The sequence below is a fragment of the Cariama cristata genome, unplaced genomic scaffold (genome assembly GCF_000690535.1).
Source record: "Cariama cristata isolate BGI_N322 unplaced genomic scaffold, ASM69053v1 scaffold2305, whole genome shotgun sequence".
Classification (NCBI taxonomy): Eukaryota; Metazoa; Chordata; class Aves; order Cariamiformes; family Cariamidae; genus Cariama; species Cariama cristata.
Window position 1 is genome coordinate 37,216 of NW_009616776.1, and position 22,944 is coordinate 60,159.

At 38.7% G+C, this 22,944-nt stretch overlaps 1 protein-coding gene across 1 annotated transcript in view; it reads right to left on the minus strand.

Moving 5' to 3' along the window:
- Nucleotides 1–22,944, minus strand: part of FANCM (Fanconi anemia, complementation group M) — a gene marked incomplete at its 5' end in the record, with an annotated part of 44,158 nt that overhangs the window by 12,042 nt on the left and 9,172 nt on the right. The window contains 4 exon segments of the mRNA XM_009700282.1: nt 1,513–1,993; nt 1,995–3,521; nt 18,344–18,484; nt 19,096–19,253. Coding sequence (XP_009698584.1) covers nt 1,513–1,993; nt 1,995–3,521; nt 18,344–18,484; nt 19,096–19,253 — 2,307 coding nt within the window.

Genomic DNA, 22,944 nt, shown 5'->3' on the forward strand with positions numbered 1-22,944 from the left:
CCAGGAAGAAAGGTGGCATTTGACAATCAATCATCTTCAGAAAATATGATGACTATCAGACAAACTCAAAGTGAAGGAAAAAAAAGATGCTTTAACCACCAAAAGGACTGTTTAAGCTTTGTTTCAATGATTAAGGACAGTAACAAAACCACTCAGAAAAACTCAGTGTACCCTATGAATCAGACTGAGTACTATTAAGCCTGAACTATGTTGAAAGTAATTCAAGGTTATTCAGAGATAAATTCAACAAAGGGTTTGAATATGGCCTGTAAGTGACCTACAAGTGAAGAATGATGGTCATTTATATATTGGCAATATCTAAACACAAGGTATTTTTTTATAGTATATGGGTCCTAAACCAGAACTAAACTAGAAAAAGACAGAAGAGGATAGAAAACGGAGGAAATAAAAATAAAGTAGAGCCTAGAAACAGTCAATATTCTTAAGACAATCCAGGTTTGTACTCAAGTTATAATGAGAAAATTTTAAATACAAGTCAGTTGTCATGCAACTATACTGAAATAAATCCATCAGCAGGGTTTCTATTCCTCAGGAATAATGACAGGAAAATAGGAAGGCGTGGATTCAGGGATTGAAGCACAACAGATGCAGATGATTACAAATCAGATACGGAGAAAATTAAGAAAGGGCTTTAAATGCAGTTATAGCTTGCACAATTATGTCGCACATGCTTGCACTCTTAGCACTTGTGAAGAATCATAGAATCATAGAATCGTTATGGTTGGAAGAGACCTCAAAGATCATCAAGTCCAACCGTCTACCCAACGCCACCATGCCCACTAAACCATGTCTTGAAGCACCACATCTAAATGTTTTTTGAACACCTCTAGGGATGGTGACTCCACCACCTCCCTGGGGAGCCCATTCCAATGCCTGATGACTCTTAAGGTATGACAGGTTTAATTCCGAATACTTCCTCCAATACCCATGCATGCATTTCAGCCTCAAATGGCTAAACTCATATGCAGGGTTGAGATTCTGGAAAGTCTCCTCATTGACTCAGCTTCTAGTATTACAAGCATCATTCCCTTTTCCTTTCATCCTTCCCACCTAAGTCATAACACCAAGCTGAGGATCCAAAAGACACTGAATTCTATTTATTTAAACATGAAGGTATTAACTAACTGTACCACTGAAATCCCAAAAAAAGACACACGTGAACTACGAAGGTTGGTGTCTTCCAGGTTTTCAGTTCTTCCTAAAGGGGAATCAAGCACATCCACAGCTGAACTCCCAAAGTTCTGCCTATTTGGGCTTTTATTTACTTCATCTGTAAGAGGCACCTCTGGACCTTCCTCCCTGGCACTACAGAAGACGTTCATAGGAATTCCTTTGATAGCTTCAATATTTATAACCTTTCTACTTGTTGGGGGGTGTCTTCCAGGTTTTCAGTTCTTCCTAAAGGGGAATCAAGCACATCCACAGCTGAACTCCCAAAGTTCTGCCTATTTGGGCTTTTATTTACTTCATCTGTAAGAGGCACCTCTGGACCTTCCTCCCTGGCACTACAGAAGACGTTCATAGGAATTCCTTTGATAGCTTCAATATTTATAACCTTTCTACTTGTTGGGGTAGAAAGTGCAGAAGCCAAAGCTTCAGGTGATCCACTTCCCATTCTTCTGTCTCCTGACTTCAAGAAAGGCACTACAGTGGTAGCATCCTCAGTCTCTTCTCTGTCCTTCATGCTCCTACTCTGGAATTGCAACGGTGTGGAAACGTCTCTTCTCTCCAAACTTTTGCAATCCCGTTTTCGCGACGTTTCAAGTCTGGAGCTATCATTCAGTAATTTTTTTTTATCTTCAGTGGATTTAACATCTGTGTGACTCCCTGAGGCACTACTGTTTAACTTGCTAGTATCATTAGTATTTGTATTTTCTTCAAAGATTTCGTTCTCACAGTCTTCGATGGAAAATCCCAGATCAAAGTTAACAGTAAACATTTCTTGAGAACAGTCATAAAGATCATCATTATTCAGTGGACTTAACATCTGTGTGACTCCCTGAGGCGCTGTTTAATTTGCTAGTATGATTAGTATTTATATTTTCTTCAAAGATTTCATTCTCACAGTCTTCGATGGAAAATCCCAGATCAAAGTTAACAGTAAACAGTTCTTGAGAACAGTCATAAAGATCATCATTATCCAGAAACTGCTTGGTCACACTAAAATCACCTGACATCTCCGTGGTTGTGGTTTTACTGCTTATTGGTTGCTCCTTGCAGGTTTTGTCAGCGTTCATGCAGCACACCTCCGACGGAAACCACTCAGAGCCTCGCTCTGCAACTGGCCTAATAACACTCTCACCTGAATCCGACCCGACTAAATGCTTATTGCTCGCAGAAAAACTTCCATTATTTGTGTCATAAATGTGTTCATCTTCAAATACATGCATGCTCTTCTCTTCACCAATAATCACATTCTTGTTAATCTCAAGATCTTTGTTATCTTTTTGAACAAAATACTTATTTGAAGCGTTATTTGTCAGAGGTTGATTTATTGTCGGAGTTTCCTTTTGAAATTCAGTGAATTCTTCATTGTCAAACAGACTATCAAAGCTGTCATTCCAGTGAAGTTCCTCTTTGGCTTTAACAACAGCAGTGTCAGAAGATGATACAGTTTTTGAAAAACACGTACTTACAGAAGCACACAATTCACTGGAGACTTTCAGCTCAGGATTTTCAAAGAGCAGCAGTGAACGATCAGCTTCTGAGGATGCAGGGAAGACTTTGTCCTGCAGTCTCTCTGAATAACTATCAGAAATAACTTTTTGAAAGGGACCTATACTTTCTTCATTTCTCATCATGTTTTCAAAATTATAAAGTTTAGTCAAAGAGGGAGGAGACTGTGATAAAAGCCTTTTCACATGGGAAGATATTTGTTTTAACCAAGAAGGCTCCTCAGACTGTCTCACAAGTGCAAATGAATCCACATACGATTCAGGAAGATAAAGTAAGTCAGAGGAAACAGGTGGTTTCTCAGCTACGAAGCTACTATAACCTGAATCTGCCTGGTTCGTCCTCAGAGAGCTACAAGCTTTATCTACAGTTTTGTATTCCTTTATTGCTGCATTTTCATGAATTATAGTACTTTCACTGTTGTCACATAGGTCAATAAATTCATTTAAGTCAAATGTCACCTCTAGTTTCTCACCCTTTTGACCGCCCTGGTCAGTATTTTCAACCAGAGCAAGCCTTCTTGCTGAGTAAGAAGCCAAAGTATTAGTATCTGTAGGCAAGACAGGCACTTCCAAATTTAATCCGGAAGTTCTTTTGGGAGTCTTTGGTTTTGTTATTTTAAATGTGGTAAAGAATTCACTCCCATTATCATTTGTATCAGGTAAAAATGGTTTAACTTTTGATCTGTGTGCCATGTTTTTTCTAGATGAGCATGCTTTCTGATAAAATGTGGAGTTGGTCTTGGAAAGATGACTTTTATTCCTTTGAACATTAACGTCTTCAATACGTAAGTGAGGCTGAATCTCCAGTTCATAGCTGCAATCTCCCTGGTGACAAACACAGTGTAATATTTACTATAAATACATACAGGCTTACAAGGACTTGTCATAACGATATTTAAAACAAGTGACAAAGGTTTTCATACTCCTAAAGGTTATTAGAAAGGAGAAAATAAAAAAAAGTAAAGTACTTTGCATTTAAGGTCACAACTTTCAAACAAAACATTTGCTGGCAGCAACTGCAAATCCATGCTTGGGCAGTCAACCCTGAATGTTTTAGGAAGACCAAAAGATACCACGTGTAAATAAAGATGGCATTTAACAGAGCATCAACACACAATATTCTGCACTGGGCATCTGTGTTGTGCAGTTAAGACGCAGTTCTCAGAACATTAACAGCAAGCAACTTCACTTTGCTAATAAAATGGGCAAGGTATTATGTCCTCAGACAGGCTGATGCTTACAGGCTGTAGCTCTGGGAGGACTAGCAAATTAAGAAAGGTGCTGTGAGCAGAAGAAACCCTTATTCAAGCACAAGTGAGCCTAGAATTGTCTGTTCTCTTTGTACTATCATTTAGAACTTGGCTATTGCCATTGATGGCACATTAAGAACTTCTCAGGTACATAATTTGAATTTACTTTTTTTTTCATGGATGCTTATTAATCTTCTGTTCAAAATGGCACTCAACTAGGCAACCAACTCTTTTAAAAATACACTTGAAAAAAGCACAACAGACTTTGACATCACTTCCAGTTAGGTATCCATATGAGGACTGCCTGGATTGAAAAGCCATTTACTTATTGTCCTTCTCACTCTCTCTTAAAATTAAGATTTCAAAATTAAGGTATGTAATCTCCAAAAGGAAGAGTAAGGGTCAAATGAGGCTCTGAAAGCAGTGGTTTGAAACAGTCCTTCAAACCTTTTTCATTAATAAAAAATAAAGATGAGAATGTAAGGTCTAAACAGAAGGTACAATTATTTTTTGGCTGTTCAGTCTGATGAATCCCTAACTCACTAATCCCGGGCATTAAACAAGGTACCATTATAGAATACTGAGTGATAAACCTGACTTTTACAATAGGAGGTTACCCGCTTCCTATACAAGTAATGTTCTCCAAAAGTCTTACCACATATAAATAGGAAAAAAATAAGGTCATCATAATCATAACCTCCTGAGCCCTCCTCATTGTCCCACAAGAATATATGTAGAACAGTTCTACTTCAGCTTGTGCTAGCCATGCTGATATCTGCTATTCAAACTCCAACATCTGTATCTCCAGTAGCATCCCATCCTTTTCTAGCTCTTCACAAGCTAGACCCTTCATTCCCTATCACATATAGCCAAGCAATCTGCAGACCCTTCTTCCATGGGCATAACCCCTGGACTACATTCACAGAGAACAGGACTTCTCATTTCTTCAACGTTTGGTCTCTGTGTAATTGAGTTGCTAAGAAAGTTTCCAGAGCTGTTCTAACCAATGACACTCTGACACCAACATCTTGATAAAATTGGGACCCCTGGAACCACTGGGGCATCTCTTCCAAAAGAGATTGTGAAGAAATTAAACAGTTGGAGTTTCCACAGATGATACACCTGGAGCTGCTGTTAAACAACCTTTTACTGCCAGACTCCTTATGGGAGCTTGAGTCAATCAGGGAAAACAAGTTTTGAAAAATACTCTGGAAAGTCATTCTACCCCATTACACATGGCAGAAATAACCATACGTAAGATCACTGCTGCCTGGCTTGTTTAAATGTATTCCTGAAAAGAGGATTCGAAGCCATCTTCCGTGCATTTGAAGACTGATCACATCCTAACACAGTTTTGGATCCTCTCTGATTGCAGTAGATAAAGCATACTATCCAGTATTAACAGTATTTTTTCACTCTCAGTAATAATAATAATAATAAAATCAATATTTAGATTTTATCACTAACTTCATATACACACCACAGAAAGGATGATATGCAAAATAAATAAGGAAGAATTTGTGTACAGGCTGTTTTGGGGTCAGGGGCACAGCTAGTTACAAATCCTGTTTACAGCAATGGCACCTGTGTCGCAGTGACAACGTACACAATTTCTATATGGTCAGCACAGTAGAGTGATAGAGCAGGAGGAGGAAGTTCAACTGCTAGAGATTCATCTCTAAAGGGCTGTGAAACACCTACTCCATTTGTCACTACAGAAGACGTTACTCAGCTGCTACACACTTACTGTCTAGGCTTAGGCTATCCGTTTATAAGCATATCCAGAGAAATTAAAAGTATTTTTAAAAGAGAGATCTCCAAGGAGATCCCCAGACTATACAGGCTGACTTATAAGAAGTCTTAACACCAAAATAGTGAAGAAAACAATTACTGTGAAAGGGTTAAAGGATCATTTTGATATATGTAGGTTCTAAATAATTAGTTTCCCCCAAGTTCAGTCAAAACACAAAACAAGATATGGAAGTCTTTTTATGAAATCAAAGAGGAGTAACAAACAACAACCAACACAGCCTGGTCCAATTAACTTCACAAATGTCATCTGAGGAGATTACACATTTGGTTGACAAGATAACACTGCTGATAATGATATGTTTAGATTTATGCAAGTAACAACTGAAGTTCGCATAATATTTCAATTAAAGTATCCTAGCATTGTAAGAACACAACGTATATTAAATGGATTGAAGACTGATTAGCTGCCAAACCACTAACCCTTATTGAAACAGAAGTAGTTGATGCTCTTGCCCACCTAATACACTTCTGAGAGGTGCAGTGCAGATCATTCTTGGCCCTATATTGGGGCTTAAAAAATGCAAAACAAAGTAAAGCAACTCAAAACTATTCAAACCTGCTGCAAAAGATGAGGGTTGTGAGCAGGTAAAGGATAATTCCAATCACAACTGGACCTGAGGTAGAGCAGATAAGAGTAAATCATTTATGTTGTCATATGGCCCAACAAGAAGTTGTATGTTTACAACAGTAAGAGGTAACAGAACCATATCATGTCATCCAAAGGACCTAAAGAAACTCAAGAATGAAGTTTCTGAAATGGCAATGGAGGTACGTAATGTCTTGCTTACATACCTCAGGAACTGGGAGATGGCAAATGTGATGCCATTTTTTAATGGTCAAGGAGGAAGCTAATAGGTTGCTAACCTTATTTCCATACTGAATAAATTAGCAGAAGCTATAACAGATAATATAATTACTGGATGAGTCTTCTTCAGAAGTGTCAATATTGCTTTTGAAAACAAAATATCAGACCTTACAAACCCATTAGATTTCTTTGAAGAGACCAGCAAGCAAAATCATTGAGATGCTCTCATGCATACCATCTTCCCAGCTTTCTGAAAGGCTTTCAAAAAGTCCTGCCAAATCTTCAAAGAAACTTAAACAGAGAGCAAAACAGGGAAATTTCTTGCATGGATAAGTAACTGGGTGCAACACAGAACACAGGAGGAGTGAGCAGTTGTTACACTGAAGAACTTCATTAGGCTACTGCATATACCCATGATTATATTCTAACTTGAAAAAAAGAAGGGAAAAAAAAAAAAAAGTCTAGCAGAACTGCTGTGTGCCAGGACAACAGTCCAGAAGACAAATTTAGCATCTAGGACAAACTTTAGTAACCTAATTTCAGGCTTACGTGGAGTTATATAACTGTTCTAGTTCAACTTAGTCATTCAAAATGCTTTCTCCCAAACAAAATACTTTCTCCCAGTGAGTCTAGTTAAGACTGATGGAGTGAAAGGACAGACTTATAATTATCACATTTTAGGCTGACTGTGTAAAACTTGTAGAATCTTAAATTACCTGACCAGCTCTTCTATAACCTAGTAAGCTCCAGTGTGTACCAGCTACTCAGTAAATAGGTCATGCAGGAGTAGAAAAAAACAGGCATCTCTATTATATTATTGCACTAAATCAATGACCTTGCTTAGAATTACTGATTCAGTTTAAAAAGCAATAGGTTTTTTAATATAGAAAATAAAAAGGAAAAAGTAAACTTAAGATATTAAAATTTTCATTTTTAATATATAAATACACACATACACACACTATTTAAATTTAGGGTATCTACTATTAAAAGTAACCTCTTTCTCCTCATAAGTTGCTTCGGATGTACATTTTCTAATGCGATTCAGATGCCTGCCAAAACCCGTGATTTTGCTATTTAGAAATGAAAAGATAAGCCCGTAAACAGATACAAATACAGATTTTAACAATTACGACTTCTTTAATCAAAAGCTTGATTGAAACGGAGGTAAAAGCAGCATGAACAACTGGCATTTAAGTCTTTTCTGACACAAACCAGAACCTATTTTCAGAACAGTTTTTTGGTCAGATCTAGGGAAGAAAGGCTTTCAGATTTTGAGCTTTCGTACCGAGCATTAAATCCCGTGAAGTCAACACTGCCAATAGAGTTACTCACATGGGTACATCTTCTAGTTAACTTATGCTTTAGCATGAATATTAACAAAAGTTACAACAGTAAGGCTGGTGGTTTTCACGTGGTATTTTGCATGAGTAGCTGGAGCAGATATCAAAGCAGCATATTCCAGTCTATTCGAATGACAAGTAGTTACAATTTTTTCCTTGGAGGTGATCAGTTGGTTGCTTAACACTCAAGGGAAATCCCTTGTGTTTGCCCTCACACACGATCCTCAACACACAGAAGACACCCTTTCATGTATTCTGGCCACCAAAATGCTGTGCCTCAGATGCTCTCAGCCATGAGCCATCCTCCTCCACTCGCCACAAACACTTTTTTAAGGTTTACAAATATCTCCTAGGCTATAATTATTGCTTTTAATATATCAGATATGTTAACACACACTCATTGAGGAAGCTAAACTGCACTTCAATTGCAGCGGAAGACTTCTGGACGATAGTGAAGTCAAAGCGTGCAGTCCTCCTCCAGCTCCTCTCATTCCTACAAACAGAGCTTCTGCCTTTCAGGATTCCGGCTGACCTGCTTGACAAACTGGGCTGTAGGCAGTAAATATTATGTTCCTCTCAAATGGTTTAACATGAGAGTATTTACTATATAGTATTTATTAGTGCCCGGGAACAAGACTGAAGCACAAGAATGCAAGAGGACAAACAGCCACAGCTGTCAGACAAAGGCTGCTTTAACCCAGTGTGTTGTATCTGACCAAGAACTGAGAAAAGTACAGAAATAAAGAAATTATAGAATGCTCCTTCCCCAACACACGTCCACCTGCCCACCCAGGCTACTTAATGCGAGCTTATACTGGCCAAAAATTACATCTGCATCAACAACCTTAAGGGCAGTGGATGAACTTTCACTATGTATAAGATATGGGCATATGACATATTTTGACTATCATACCATTTTTTTCTGCTTTATTTTATATTCCTTTCCTACTGATTTCTGAAATTCTAATCCCTTTTCTGAGTAACAGCCATCACTAAACTAATGTTTACACAGAAGTATCCAAAACAACACTTTCCTGGACAAGGCAGCTTTCTCCTTCATTCAACTTTGAACTTACTGGTATGGAATTTAATTCAGCAACTTTTTAGATCTTGCTCACAAGTTAATTCTTTAGGTAATTTGGTAATTCTTTATGACCATCTTTTGCTTTTATTACCAAAAATAATTTTTTACGGCTGTAAAAGAGATCACTTTTCCAAACCATTTACAAACAGGTTAAACAATTCTCATGCTTATGTGATTTCACTGCTAACCTCCCCGCCATCTGAGTACAGACCATTATTTAAACCTTTCACAAAATGGTTACTGAACAGAATAAGCAATCCCTCCTATTCCATGATTGCTTAGTTTCCAGAAGATACTCTAGGGGAAGGAACACCATTGAAAACTTTTTTTGGAAGTTCAAGTGTATTATATTAGATGACTCTTAAAAAGACATTTAGTTGATTCATGAAAGAAGCCTAAGGGAGAGAGAAACCACAATTTCCTTCTACAAAAGCTGTGATATTTCTCTTCCGAGTGGTATCACGTTATTGATGTACCTACTAATTCTATCGCTTTTTTGCTTTCAGGCAGCTTGCTTAGAACAAATCACAAACTCTCTCTCAGGCAGCCACCAACATCCTTCTTCAAACCCCAGGCAGTGTCTGACACCTCCTGCCCCTGCGACACCCAGGCTGACCTCAGCGGCTGGGAATTCTTGAATAGCTACCATCTGCTTCTGCTCATAGCAATTAGCTACTATTCATTTAGCTGCTTGTACTTATTTTGCTGATACTCTAATTTCAGAGAGCATCTGTCTATACAGCAAACACAGCTACACAATAAAACCACTCAAAAGATCCCCAAAGAAAGATTTATTGGCAAAATAAGGGGTACATACTCTAGCAATTATGGGAACAAGTATCATTAAAGAGGCTATAGAGGCAAGAGTGAATGTTCAAGAACATCTGAAGTGTCAGAAAATAAATTAATCTATGGTTTAGCAACTGCTTATTTTATAAAAGTTTCTGAACAGAAGTGACAGCTAGTTAGTATCAGAGGTGTCTGATCTGTTACCTGCAGCGTGTTCTGTTGCCTGACATTACAGAGAGGCGAAAGCTGACATTTACTGTTTGACTTCCCTAGCCCAGGATGTCCCTGTGCTAACTACTGGAGAAACAGACAGGGGGAGGGGGGAACCCACCCCACTGCCGGGAGATACACAGCAATGACCGGCATACCCATATGTAATTTCCATGAAAATACGGATCGCAAAACATTCCTGAATCCCAGTGACTATAATAAATCCCTAAGCTTACTGCATTTCCACGCCAATACTAAAAACGCAAGCAGCAACAGGAACATCCAAGCAGATAGCAGGACTGTTGCATCTTGAAGCAGTTTTTCAACTCCAGTAGCAGTTCAGTGTTCTAAACAAATGTCAATATATTGCACTAAACTTTGTCACCAGTAATTATAAAATTAAAAACAATTTTAAAATATTACCCTCTCTCAAAACATAAATAGTATCTTCAAAGACATTTGGTGTATAGTAGCTCCTGCGAGAGTTCCAAGACTGTATGAATGGATTGCCAGTTTACACCTGGCACACTTACAGTAACAGTTTTGCCAAATCAGTCTTCTGTAAAAGCTTAAGGAACAACCAACCAATTATTCACAGACATAAATATTTTGACAGTTTGTGAAAAAACAGCACACAACTATTTTGAATCCACAAACCTAAATGCAAAATTACTGTACACATGCACACATCCCTAAACAAATAAAATAACAATGGAACAAATCCAACAAAAGTCAACAGTAGCCAGAATTGGTATGTGCTCCACTACTCTACTGACAGCAGGGAGGGAGATGAGGAGTGCACACATTAGCAACAAAAACCCACACAAGGCAGGCAGCTGTATACGATGGCATTATCTATACCATACCACAGAGCGCACATCAAGTTGCTCTTGTCTGTAGATCGAAGCTGGCAGTCCTGTATCACATACTGACATTTTGTTTGGTTTCCATAAGATGTAATATTATGGCACATTTTCTAGAAAACTGAGATCACTGAACTTGCAGGGAAAGAGTATGCCTGAACCTGTGGCACAAGGGCTATGGGAGGCTTTCATGCAGCACTGCACAGGAACCCCGAGCCATCCCTAAACACAGTAGATACATTATCTCAAATTAACACTGCTAAGCCCTTCACACAATCTGCTCGATCCCCTTGTCCCTTGCACAGGGCTGACACCCCAAAATCCTTTGCCTAATCACTCTTACTTCTCCTTTCTCACTGTGAGCACAAAACCCCAATGGATCATTAAAAACAGAAAGCACCTGCAATTAAAGGTCTGAACAGCCTAAACCAAGTCTCAATTAGTGTTCAGACTCAAATCATTTGGCAACGAGATCAGAAGACTCAATATGGCACAAAGAAACTATTTTAATTGGAGAGCTGAGATTTTTGTTCTTGCAGGTTCTCCCTGGCAGCCTTACTGTCTACACAACAAAACAAACATCCTTCCACCTTCATGCTAGGAAGCGTGTTCCTGTCGGGTTTTTCTGGAATAAAGAACAAGCTGGGCCACCTCTGCACAGCTTTCTTTTGAGAATCCCAAGACAGAGTATTTGCTCTGATTATCTGTTCTCTCCTGTTTAAGCCAGATTCAGTGTTCCACACTTCAAGCCAGCAATTCCACAGATGCATCAGTCCGCCTATCATAAACAGTGTAACTAAACGTCATTCGCTGTCTTAAATTATTTGTCACTGGCTGGGGAAGAAGTCTTGCCACGTCTCAGACCAGGATTTTAACCAGGATTTACTACTAGCAATGAGGGTCTAAAAAACAAAAACCCAAAAATTTCATTGTCCTTATTTGAATCGTTTTTAACTTTGCATTCAGTGCCTCCTGGAAAAAAAAATCACAACTGGCTGGAAACACTGCATTTTCCCCCCCAAAAAATTCTGATTTAAAACTTCAAAAATCACAGATAGCCTTTTCAGGTTCTTTCTAATTTTAGAGTATCCTGAGAACATTTTCCTTGCTGTCAGGCATTTCATCTGATGAATCCTTCAACGCGACCCAAGACAAATGATAAATAACAGATGATTTTAGTGGCAGTTGTTCCAGGTTTACCTTCTAAACTCTCTTTCCCAAGGTGTTTGGTATCAGAGATTACTTGAGCAAATGAGAGAGAGAATCCTTCTAATAGGAGTCTTTGGGTTTTCTTTTGTCTTTCTAGGGAGAATAATTAATCTGACTGCAACTTCGCACTGCCAACTTCGAAGGGGGAAATGGACACCCATAGTCATCCTCCCACATTTGACAACATTATGACTTTAAAAAAGTCATTAAGAACTGCCTACCTCCCAGAAAAAAAAATGCACTTGCACTTCAATATTTCCTGTTACTTATCCGCAGAAACTTGGACAAATACCATTTCAATAAAAATTATTACTTTGCCCTGACCTTGTTTCCAAACAGTACAGTTTAATTTTCAAAAGTGCTTAAAAGCTATTGAATTATTTTGCATAAGGACAACTTGATTTGTTACCATGTTACACAGAAAATCCCTGCTCGTAGCTAGTAGAAAATCCAATCCCATCTGCCCAGTTCTCGTTGCTCTAGCAATAAAGCCACACAGGCATTAAAGGCTTTTCTGTAGTGGATGTGCCTGTTGCAGGGTTCATATTTGGGATTTCTTTTACTTTTTTATTTTTCTTTTGATTGTGCCAACTTTTCTCTAAGTTTTTAGGAGCACACAAATACAATATAAATTTTTTTTTTCCAAATGTTTTCACTTCACCTATTTAAAAATATCTAAGGCTTTTAATTGACTTCTAAAAATCTATTATGCAAAAACCAACTGCATAGGAGGTTTCTTGGAATCACTGAATGAGTACAAAGAAAGGAAAGCTACACATCAGTGAATTCCTGAGCTTTCTTCTGCAATAGGAAAGAGAACGCCCATAAAGAACACACAAATACCTCTTGAGCTGGCTTGTATTATTACTAATCTCTGAATAAGATTCTTCCCAAGAAATAATTGGTTTCATCAGAAACTTCCAGATCTTTTGGTTATTCATAGCAAAGTAATGATTTGCCTGTTTTTATATTTTATCCCTCAATAGGAAAATGATGAGTAGAACCGTGGTTTGAAGTTCAATATCTTAGTTATTTAAGGAAATAGCTTTGATTCGTATTTGTCTTAAATCCCCCTGCTATTAAGAACTGTAAATTAACGTCAGACAGATTAGCAGTGCTATATTTGGCAACAGAATATTTACAGTAGGAACTTGGACGCATAGTACCTCCCTGCAAAAACCTTTGAATTACTGCTAAAACAATTATTGTTTCCATCCGCTTATTTTCATATAAGATTAACATTTTAAGTAGATTTTTACAGGCTTAATTTCTGCTAAAGGTAAATTTCCCAGAGGCTGAAGTAATATCCCTTTATGCTATCCTACTGTTCAATAATAACACTTCCGACAATTTCAAAACACATCTAAACACTACGGTAAAGCAAAGCTTCTGAAAGTTTAAACCTGCTATTGAAACAATCTTCACCAAGAATGCCTAGGTCAAAGTAGTCTGTAAAACACCAAGCTTGAATTAAGAGCATCCCAGTCTGTGTGCTGTATATTGAGTACACCTAATCCATGTGCTGTATATTGAGCAGATGTAACGCACCCGGGGATACACGAATCCAGCCACGGCACCAGCACGCTAAATGAAGGCAGGACCAGCAGCAGGCTTATCCGTGAGCCGCCTCTGCCTTGAGCAAGCACAATGCATCAGTGAGCTCTCACTGCAAAAGGGAGCAGGATACTAAATGGGGTTAAATTCAAATCTGGCAGAAAAACATGATTTTAAACCTCATGTTTTTTCCCAATCTTATGCTGAACTGTTCATAAAAATACAGTGGCGAAAAACACGTGGGGCCAGTGTTGTACAGCCCTGCACTTGCGGACATAGGTAGTTCTTTCAGTCAGTGGAACTTTGCCCACAGAGCTACTCATACCTAAACGGCATCAGTCAGGAATACAGCCAAGACATACCCACCCATATCAACATGCCTTAGTAGGAGTGCAGAAATTCAAAACCTTGCCTACAAATCTGTAAGTTCCTTTACTTTTGCTCTACTTTTGCATTTTTTAAACAATATTTTCTTGTAAGAATGAGCACTTTACAATAAAAAAAAAATATAAAAAAAATCAGTGTAGTAGTTACTGTCAAAGCAAACCATCCATGCCTCTCCATAGGTCTGGCTATGGGCAATGTGGCATAATCAGGTTTTGGCAAAGTTTCCTTAATTTTTGAAAGATCCTGACGTGAACAATTTTATATGCAACAGTGTTGGGAATATTATATCATAAGGAAAATCTAAATGTGTGAAATTAGAATGCTACACGAATGTTATATTTATTCTAATTTTAAGTTTAAAGTACATACTTCAAATCAAACTAGTAAGAAAACATTCAAGCTTTCAAGAGAATATCCCAACAAGCATACAGAACACAGAGGGATGAAGAATTCAAGACTGCCTTTTATGAAGATGTAACCAGCTTTGTGGGCAAGAGAAGTGCCAGTGGATGTTGTTTACCTTAACTTTAGCAAGCCTTCTGACACAATCTCGTAACTAAACTCATGAGATACTGTTTGAACAAGTGGACAATAAGGGTGGGTGGAAAACTGGCTGGACCACCATGATTGAAGTGTTTTGAGGACTGGTATGAAGTCCAGCCAGGGGCTAGCTGCTAGCAGTGTGTCTCAGAGGTTTTTAGCGTTTAACATTGTTATTACTGACCTTGACTACAGTAGAGAGTGCACCTTCAGTAAGTTTGCAGGTGATACCAGGTGAAGGGAAGCAGGTGACATGCTTGAGGGCAGGGCTGCTGTCCAGAGGGTCCTCAACAAAATGACAGAAACCTCCAGACAGAAAAATGAGACAGCAGTGTGCCCTTGTGGCAACAGAGACGATCGCACCCAGACTCCATCAGCAAGACAGTCGCCAGCAGGACAAGGGAAGCGATTACTCTCCGTTCATCATCTGCGAGATGACATCTGGAGTGCTTAGGCTAGTTTTAGGCCCCCAGTACAAGAAATATCTCAGACTGGATCAAGTCCAGCAGAGGTGGCCGAAACTGTCACAGGGCTGGAGCACAAGGATATACAAGTGAAGACAAGGGAACTCTGTTCAGTCTTAAGAAGAGCGGATCTTATTATCATCTTCATCTAGTATAAGAAGAGAGGGAAGACAGAGCTGGGCTTCCTGGAGGTACACCGAGGCCAGAGCTAATGGGCACAACACGAAAGAAGGGAAATTTCGATTAGATATTAGGAGAAATTTTTTCACCATGAGGGTGATCAAATGCTGAACCAGGAGCCCAGAAAAGCTGTGGGATTCCAGCCCTGGAGATCCTGAAGGCTTGACTTGTCAAGACCCCAGCCACCTGATCTGCCCAGGCCCTGGACTGGACCATATAGCTCCACAGGTCCAAACTGAACTGCTCTATGGTAATAGTGATAGCCCTCAAAGCAGCATTCACTAACAGAAATGGATTAGAACAGAAATTTTTTTAAAAAAAAAACTTATACTGAAAGTTTCTTTGGTGTGATTTACTGTATAATTATTCCCATTTTTCTCCATATGCGTGTTCTGATTCACCACAATTGAAGCTATCAGAAGACTGAGTTAGGACGATTGATAGTAACAGGAAACCAAAACCACCTCCCCCACACCTACGTATGCTCTCACGTTAGCAACATGGAAGATTGTTCTCTTCCGAATTGCCGGACAACAAATTTTTGCTGGTGTGATCTACCTGACGAGTAAGGACTGCCACAGTGCAGTGACTGCTTCAAGAAGATTCCACTGTAAAGATAATATACGTTTCACTTCCCTTCCCTTTGGTGAATTGCAGTGGGAACATATCTTGTCTTGGGAAGACTAACAGTGCCTTGCAGAGAAGTCAAGGATGACATTAATAAAACTCACATACAAGAAATCACTGTCAGTGCTGACAAAAAAGATTAAGACACGTTACATCTTTGTTTTTTGTGAAACAGTTACGGTGAAGCTTTGATGCCCCTGAACCTTGACAATTTGGTTTAGATGTAAGTAAGAGGCCAACAATCACTTGAGTTTAAAAACTGGGTGTCGGTGCCGATTACAGCTTCTGCCTTGTCAACCTTGTCGGACATGGTCAGAGTTACTGGTAGTGCTTTCTTTTTCCCCAGAAGAATCCAATGGGGTGGAGTGACGTGTCATGTTGTGACCTCTCATACTCAAGTGAAGTCATTAGATGGTGTTTTCAGCATGCCAGTGATACCCAATTATGATTTCTCCTCTAACTGATGTTCCAACTGATGAACTGAAAGTTCAGCGTCTCCACCTATGACTAGTTAAGGCAGATTAGAGAAAGCTGGCTGGAAATCAATCCAGGTAACAGCTGAAACATTGAGCTGGGAGGCAGCTGAATGAGGTAACAGGCAGTCCCAAACTTTTGACTGTGAGAGCATTACCTACAATGTATGACAATTAAGCTGACATGTAGCTGTTAAATTAGAAAGAGTGAAAGCCAACTGTTTATGTTTATCACTTGCTATCAATTAATAGCTGTATCCCTTTTTTTCTGATGCAGATCTTCCAGCATTTTCCAAGACTCCATTTGCAGACACTCTGCAGCACTGCAATGTTCTGTACGCAGAATTGCTCTGAAGTGCTCGAGGAGAGAGCTGGTGTGCTATGATGGCATACGTCAGCATGATTTCCAAGCAGAGCACTACACAGAGAATGCAGCACCACACATCTTGCCTATGCTGGATTGCCATTGTCAGAGCTAAGCAGAATGTAAAGTGAGGATCACGGTGTAAAAAGCGATAGTTTTGGGTCCCGTTTGTTGAAGGGACATCCTCTCTGTTCGCCACACAGCAGAGAGTAGGGGTAGGTGAGCTGGGCGGTCTCATTCCCATGAGGGACAGTAGGCAGACCTATCTCTCTAAAAGTTCTGTAAAAGTGCTTGTGGAAGCAAGCATTTGATAGTCTGCTTTGCTTATAATTTTTGGCATGCACTTTGGCAGAGTTTGAGGGAGAAGACAGAAGATTTGCTTAGTGATTAACAAATTTGCCCTGTAAATTATTTCAAGGGTGCCAGATGTCAGTTTAGCATATACAAGGAGTTTAGCAAGGAGCTTGGGAACCTGAACAGACTTCTGGTATCAATACATTTTCACAAAAGGAACTTAAGTCACAAATACTTCAAGTGCCTAATTTGGTGGTGGGGAGGGAAGTCCTCAATTAGAAGAGCAATTCTCAATTTTTTTAACCATTTCTTTGCCTCTTGACTTCCTTCAGCTCTCTATACCTGAACTCTCTTCAAAGTCCTCTCTCTCTGGCAGTATGTTCTTGATCCTAGCTTGGGAACACAGACTCTCAAAGAAGTCAAGAATGCCATTGTTCTGACGAAGTGGAGAAGCTTATCTTAGCTCTGAAAGTCTATTTACAACCTTCCATTAATACACTTTCCTAGCAAGAAGTACAACTACAATGTCTCTATTCTCCTCCTTGATTAGTCTAGTTATTCAGGAAACTCTGGCAGCTTAGCAACAGATTTTGATGACCTAGAAAACTTCACCACACTAAAAAGCAGTATGTGTGGAACATAGAAGAGCTAAACTGGAGGAAAAAATAGTGTAGTGAACAACTGAAGGCTCCAGGTACTGTCAACCTCTACACACGTTTTCTTGTATATGCCTTTCATTATAAAGGCATATCTGCTATCCGTAACTGTTAGTAAACAAAATTCTCATCTCCCAAATGGTTTTCATCCATGTTTGTTTGACTGCCCTGCTCTTATCCTTTAATTCTTAGGAGCAATTAGGTTTTTAATCAAAGCTTTCACAGAAAACAAACCAAAAAGCCTCAAAACTCAACCACCTTAAAACATGCAATACAGTCCTGCATATTTTTAATGGGATGCATTTGATGTACATACAAGATACAAAATACACCTAATTCCTATTACACTCTGGAATAGTTCTAATATCACTCTTGGTGACTTTGCTCCTTGATATATATAGTTCTTGTATTTTACGTCTTTTTGTAAAAAATTGATACTTGGATCCATTGAAAAAAGAATGGTTTATGGCTAGGGTTTTTTTCCCTCATAGGAAAACACTAACTATTTTTAAACAACTTCCGTGGAAAAGATTAAGAATTACAGAATACCAATGGGAGACATTTTGAAACAAAATTAAATACACGTTACTCATTTCACAATGCTAAACTTAGCCCCATGCAAACACTTCCCCACTTTTTGTTTCAGCTGACCAGATAGAATTAGAGTACTCATTTTTTAAATATTCCAATTGTGCATTAAATACTTGTGCATGTTTACAGCCAGCCAAACATAAACACCTTACCTGTTCATGTCTCATCAGTTCTATCATTTCCATAACACTGACAAAATGGTAACAACGATCTGAATGATCAACCATAGATGTAGGAAAAGGACGATTCTGCCAAATTCTCCATTCAGACAAGGAAAGTTCATGAGTTGCCTCCTTGTCATGCCTCTGCAGTTTGAAATTAAGATTGAAAGGAGATTTTAATCAAGAAATTGTTTAGCAAAACTAATGTCTGCTTGTCTGTCAGGGACAATATATACTCTAACTGCAGAGAAGTATATGAACATTATCACAAAGGCTTAAGTCTGGTCTAAAATAAAAACAATTCCATCCTTTGTGTTGTCACGATTTTTCATGGAAGACAGGTTAAGTGGTGATATGACATAATAGCTCCAAATTTTTTCTCTGAATCAGAAAAGAGCTCATAAAACTTGAGGCTTTCTTTCAGTAACACTTTTATAGTTGTAAAAACAAGGGAATGAAAAAGCAAGGATAGAATACTACCATGAATACAGCATCCTGCATTAAATTCTTAGGAACAGGAACAGAACTTAATGGATACTGAGAGACCTTCTAATGTATTTTTAATTTATAGACCTAACCTCAAAGACCCATTTCAAACATCTAATTCCTAAATTCTTAGCTGCATATAATTCTCAAAATTGTATTTTAAAATAGACCTCCTCCGAGTTCATAGTTAACTTCGCTACTTAGGGTATCCTTTAGGCCCTATGTCAAAAGAAACATTACATTTAAGTTAAACTCACTGATATTTCTTCCAGGTCTTCTAAGGTCTCAAATTGAATTTGAGGCAATATCGGTTCCTTTATTCCATCACTTTCCTTAATCCTGTAAAGTCTGTCCCATATTTCAAATTCCTCAGGCGACAGAGACCAATTCTCATGACAATGTATTTGCTTTTGGCCTATGGGGGGGAAAAAGCAATGAAAGGAAAATGTTAACTACTTTAAGAAAAAGAATACACAGAATAAAAAGAATTTTGTATGATACCAGTCAAAAAAACCCATACCTTCTCTGTGCCACAAGCAAAACCAAATATAGAGAATCTGATGTCAGAAACAAGTATCAAAACAGTGTTGTATGTGTTATAATTATGGATAAATCTATCTATTAAATGATTGTTTTGGGGGAAGGCATCATATAAACAAAGATATAGATAGATAGACAAATATAAGTAGAGAGATATACATATATCAAATACTTCTAAGCCCTGAAGACAGTATAGCAAAGAGGGAAAGCATGTGGCTTGAATTTCTAAACATATGTCTCAGAGACCTTGGAGAACAAACTGCAAATAAGGTTGGTGACACCCCCCCCCCCCCTTTTTTTTTTTTAAGTTACTCTTTAAATACTGGAAAGCAATATGAATTTGTTATGACAAAAATATTCGTTATGCCATTTTTTGAATTGATCACCTCTATTAAGGACATACACATGAATAAGAGAACAGAAACAAAAGTACTATGACAATTCCCCAGGAGCATGGAAAGAAAAAAGAGGATCATGAGTTTTATTTAGACTCATAACTGCAAGTGGGAAGCACAGGGCACCTGTGAGCACCAGTGCTAGATTAAAACAAACTAAATGCTGATACGGCAGCTTACTGAAGACAAGGCCCTGGTAATTCTTAGCTCTGAGCGAGTACACTCCAGTGATGAAGAGGAAATGGAGTCATTTTTGGCAGTCTGAGAGCAAGACTTGATAGCACCACTATCCAAAAAAATGCCAAATCCGTCAAAACAGCCATCAGTGCAAATAGCAAAGGAACATCCAAAGAATCAGCATTAAGAGCATGTTAAGAATGTAGTGCGTTAAGAACGTGATTGCTTTCAGCCCAGATGTATGAAGCTTGGAGAAAAATAATTAAGTTAATTCGACAATCACTTTGCAGACAGGATTTGGGATGAATCTGCAGCCAACACCCTATATTCTGTGTTAATTCTGTGTTACAATTAATGCCGTGTAAGAGGAATCAGCCTGTAGCTCTCAGTCCTCTCAAGTTACAATTGCCAGAGACTCTGCCTCCACGGGATGGTGTGACAATGTCTATTAGACACTCAAACCCAGATCCCTCAAAGTAGCACATTCAAGTCCTGCTCATAAAAAGTCTTTCATAACTGGAAAAAACTAACCAACACTGAAGTGTTTTAAGGCCATTCTTACAAAAAAAAAAAAGAAAAAAAAAAGGAAGATCAATATTGTTACCAAAATATTTTTGACTCCAGTGTAGGAGATGTTACACTCCTTTATAGCTAACACACAGTTCAAGGACCCAGTAGAGGAGTTTAAAAAAAAAAAAAAAAAAGAGGAGAGAGACCTGAAGGAAAAGAAAATTAAGAACACTTATCAGAAAAGGATCTCTCACAGCCTTTCCTGTGTTTATAAGAACAAGTTAAGTATTATAAGTATTAGGTCTGCTGTAGCAGTTAATATCCAGCACCCACACACCAAGACAGACTACGTCAATCTTGGATTATCATGGAGTTCTGGAGAGTGCTGCCTGGACAAGGCAGAAAGGAGAGGCCAGAAAGAGTCCTCAGTTGTAATCAAAATGTAATGCCCTTGGTCAATCCAAAGTGACTTCTACTGCCTCACTTAAGAGTTATCTTCATAACCAAGAAGCAAAAAGATGGCCTACCAAGGAACCAAGAATGCATTTTCAAACAGCAAGTTGTTAGATAGGAAAAAGTGGGCACCAGCAAAAAACTTTTTAGGCAAACAGATCTAGTTTGGGTTCCCTCTTGCTCTTGCGGATGACCGTCCAGACACCATCTCGCAACTTTCCGAAACAGCTCAGGTGATGAAGTGCTGCCATCCAGACACGTCCAGGGAAACACTGAGAACAACAGATGACTTCAGTTCTGTGTTACAGCTCCAGAGGACAACTCCTTTTGACACAGACAAGAGGATCCTGCGATACCATCTGCCCAGGCAATACATGGTGCATGAAGGCGTACAGCAGCTGGCAAAAGTCAGTAACAGATACTTCTTGAAGCTCTGGGCTTTCTGCTTCTCTTTCTGAGCAGAGCAAATATTTTTGTCAAGAAAACGGACTGTGTACATGAAGAAAGGACGCCAGATCTCCCTGAGAGAGGTGAATGGAAGGGAATCCCCTTGGCTGGTAAAAGCAGATGAGCAATATGGTCCAGCAGGCAGCAGGTTAATGCCAAAATTACAGGTTGCTCAACTGCTCTGTTCACCAGAAACAACAATTTCCTACAGTGAGGGGAGAGGTCTGACCATCTGACCCAAACACCTGGGTATCTCTGGCTAAAGGAGGAAAGTAGGAGATGAAGTTTCCTTTCAAACTCTTTTTCAGTCATACAACCTCATTGTTGTTACACAGGGAGGGAAACCGAAGCAGATCTCACACTGAAGGAAAACTACCTTTTAACACTTTTAACCCTCGCCATTCTTGTTCTCCTCATCTTAGACAAGGAAACACACCATAAGCTCTGACAGGACTGACATTTCACATCAAGTGAAACTTAACTAAAATGGAAAGAAACAGGGACCCAGAAAAATATGACTGCTGCCAGCATATAAGTAAAATACAATTTCAGACTTAAGGGCTAGCAAGAACAGAACGACTCCCCCTCCCCCTTATATTTTCAGTGTTCACAAACTCCAAATTCAGGAGTCCATTCTTAACAGAAGGAAAAAGAGACGTCACAGAGTTCTGCAGAGCACTCTGAAATAATACTTTGCTAAAATACAGGCAAGTTGCCCAGGGAAACAGGCATGTATTTGTACTAATCAGGAATCATTACAGCTGAATAGAATACTATAAATTCTGCAAATTATGAAATGTTTAATTTTTACACATTTTTACACAAAGTCACAACTCACTAAAACTCACTGTGAAGAAGAGTTCTCAAAATTAAAAGCAAACTTAAGAAAAAGAGCCAAAGAAATTTCAAAAATACATTCATTGACTAGACCAACAGAAATATATAATGAATAATAACATATACACTAGTGTAGTTCAATTTATAGCTTAGATTACCACAGGTAATATTAGACCAAAAGGAGGAAGTTCCCATTCTGGTGGACAGACTCACCTAGGGAATATAAAATATCATGAGATAAGCACATGTCATTAATATCGTACAGATAACCTCTAGCATTTTACAGTATTCTGTAGAAAGCTAAGCTGTATACTACTAATTGCAAAGTACCAGGAGCTCTTCTTCAGCTCTTACAGAAGAAAATTCCCATCCTAACTGAGACTGATTAGGTTGTTTGGATACACAGCTGAGAATTACCATGTCCTGTCGAATTTACTAATTGGCAACAGTGTCTCCCCTTCAGGTAAAGTAGCACATGCTCATTTTAAGGATAATTATCTTTAAGAACATTTTATGAGTTATGAATGCAGGGACTACCAAAGACAAACATATCACTGAACTCATTAATGTTATTTTCGAAGTTTTTCTCCAGAATCAAAATACTTTCCTTTCCCTTGAACTGGGAGGAGAGCAAGAAAGAGCCTGGAGGGGGAGAGGAACGTGGATTTAGCCTGTAGCCAGCAGGGAATTTGTCAGTTCTCAGAGGGATAACCTCTGTTTAAGAGCAAGAAAGAAGGAACTGGAAGC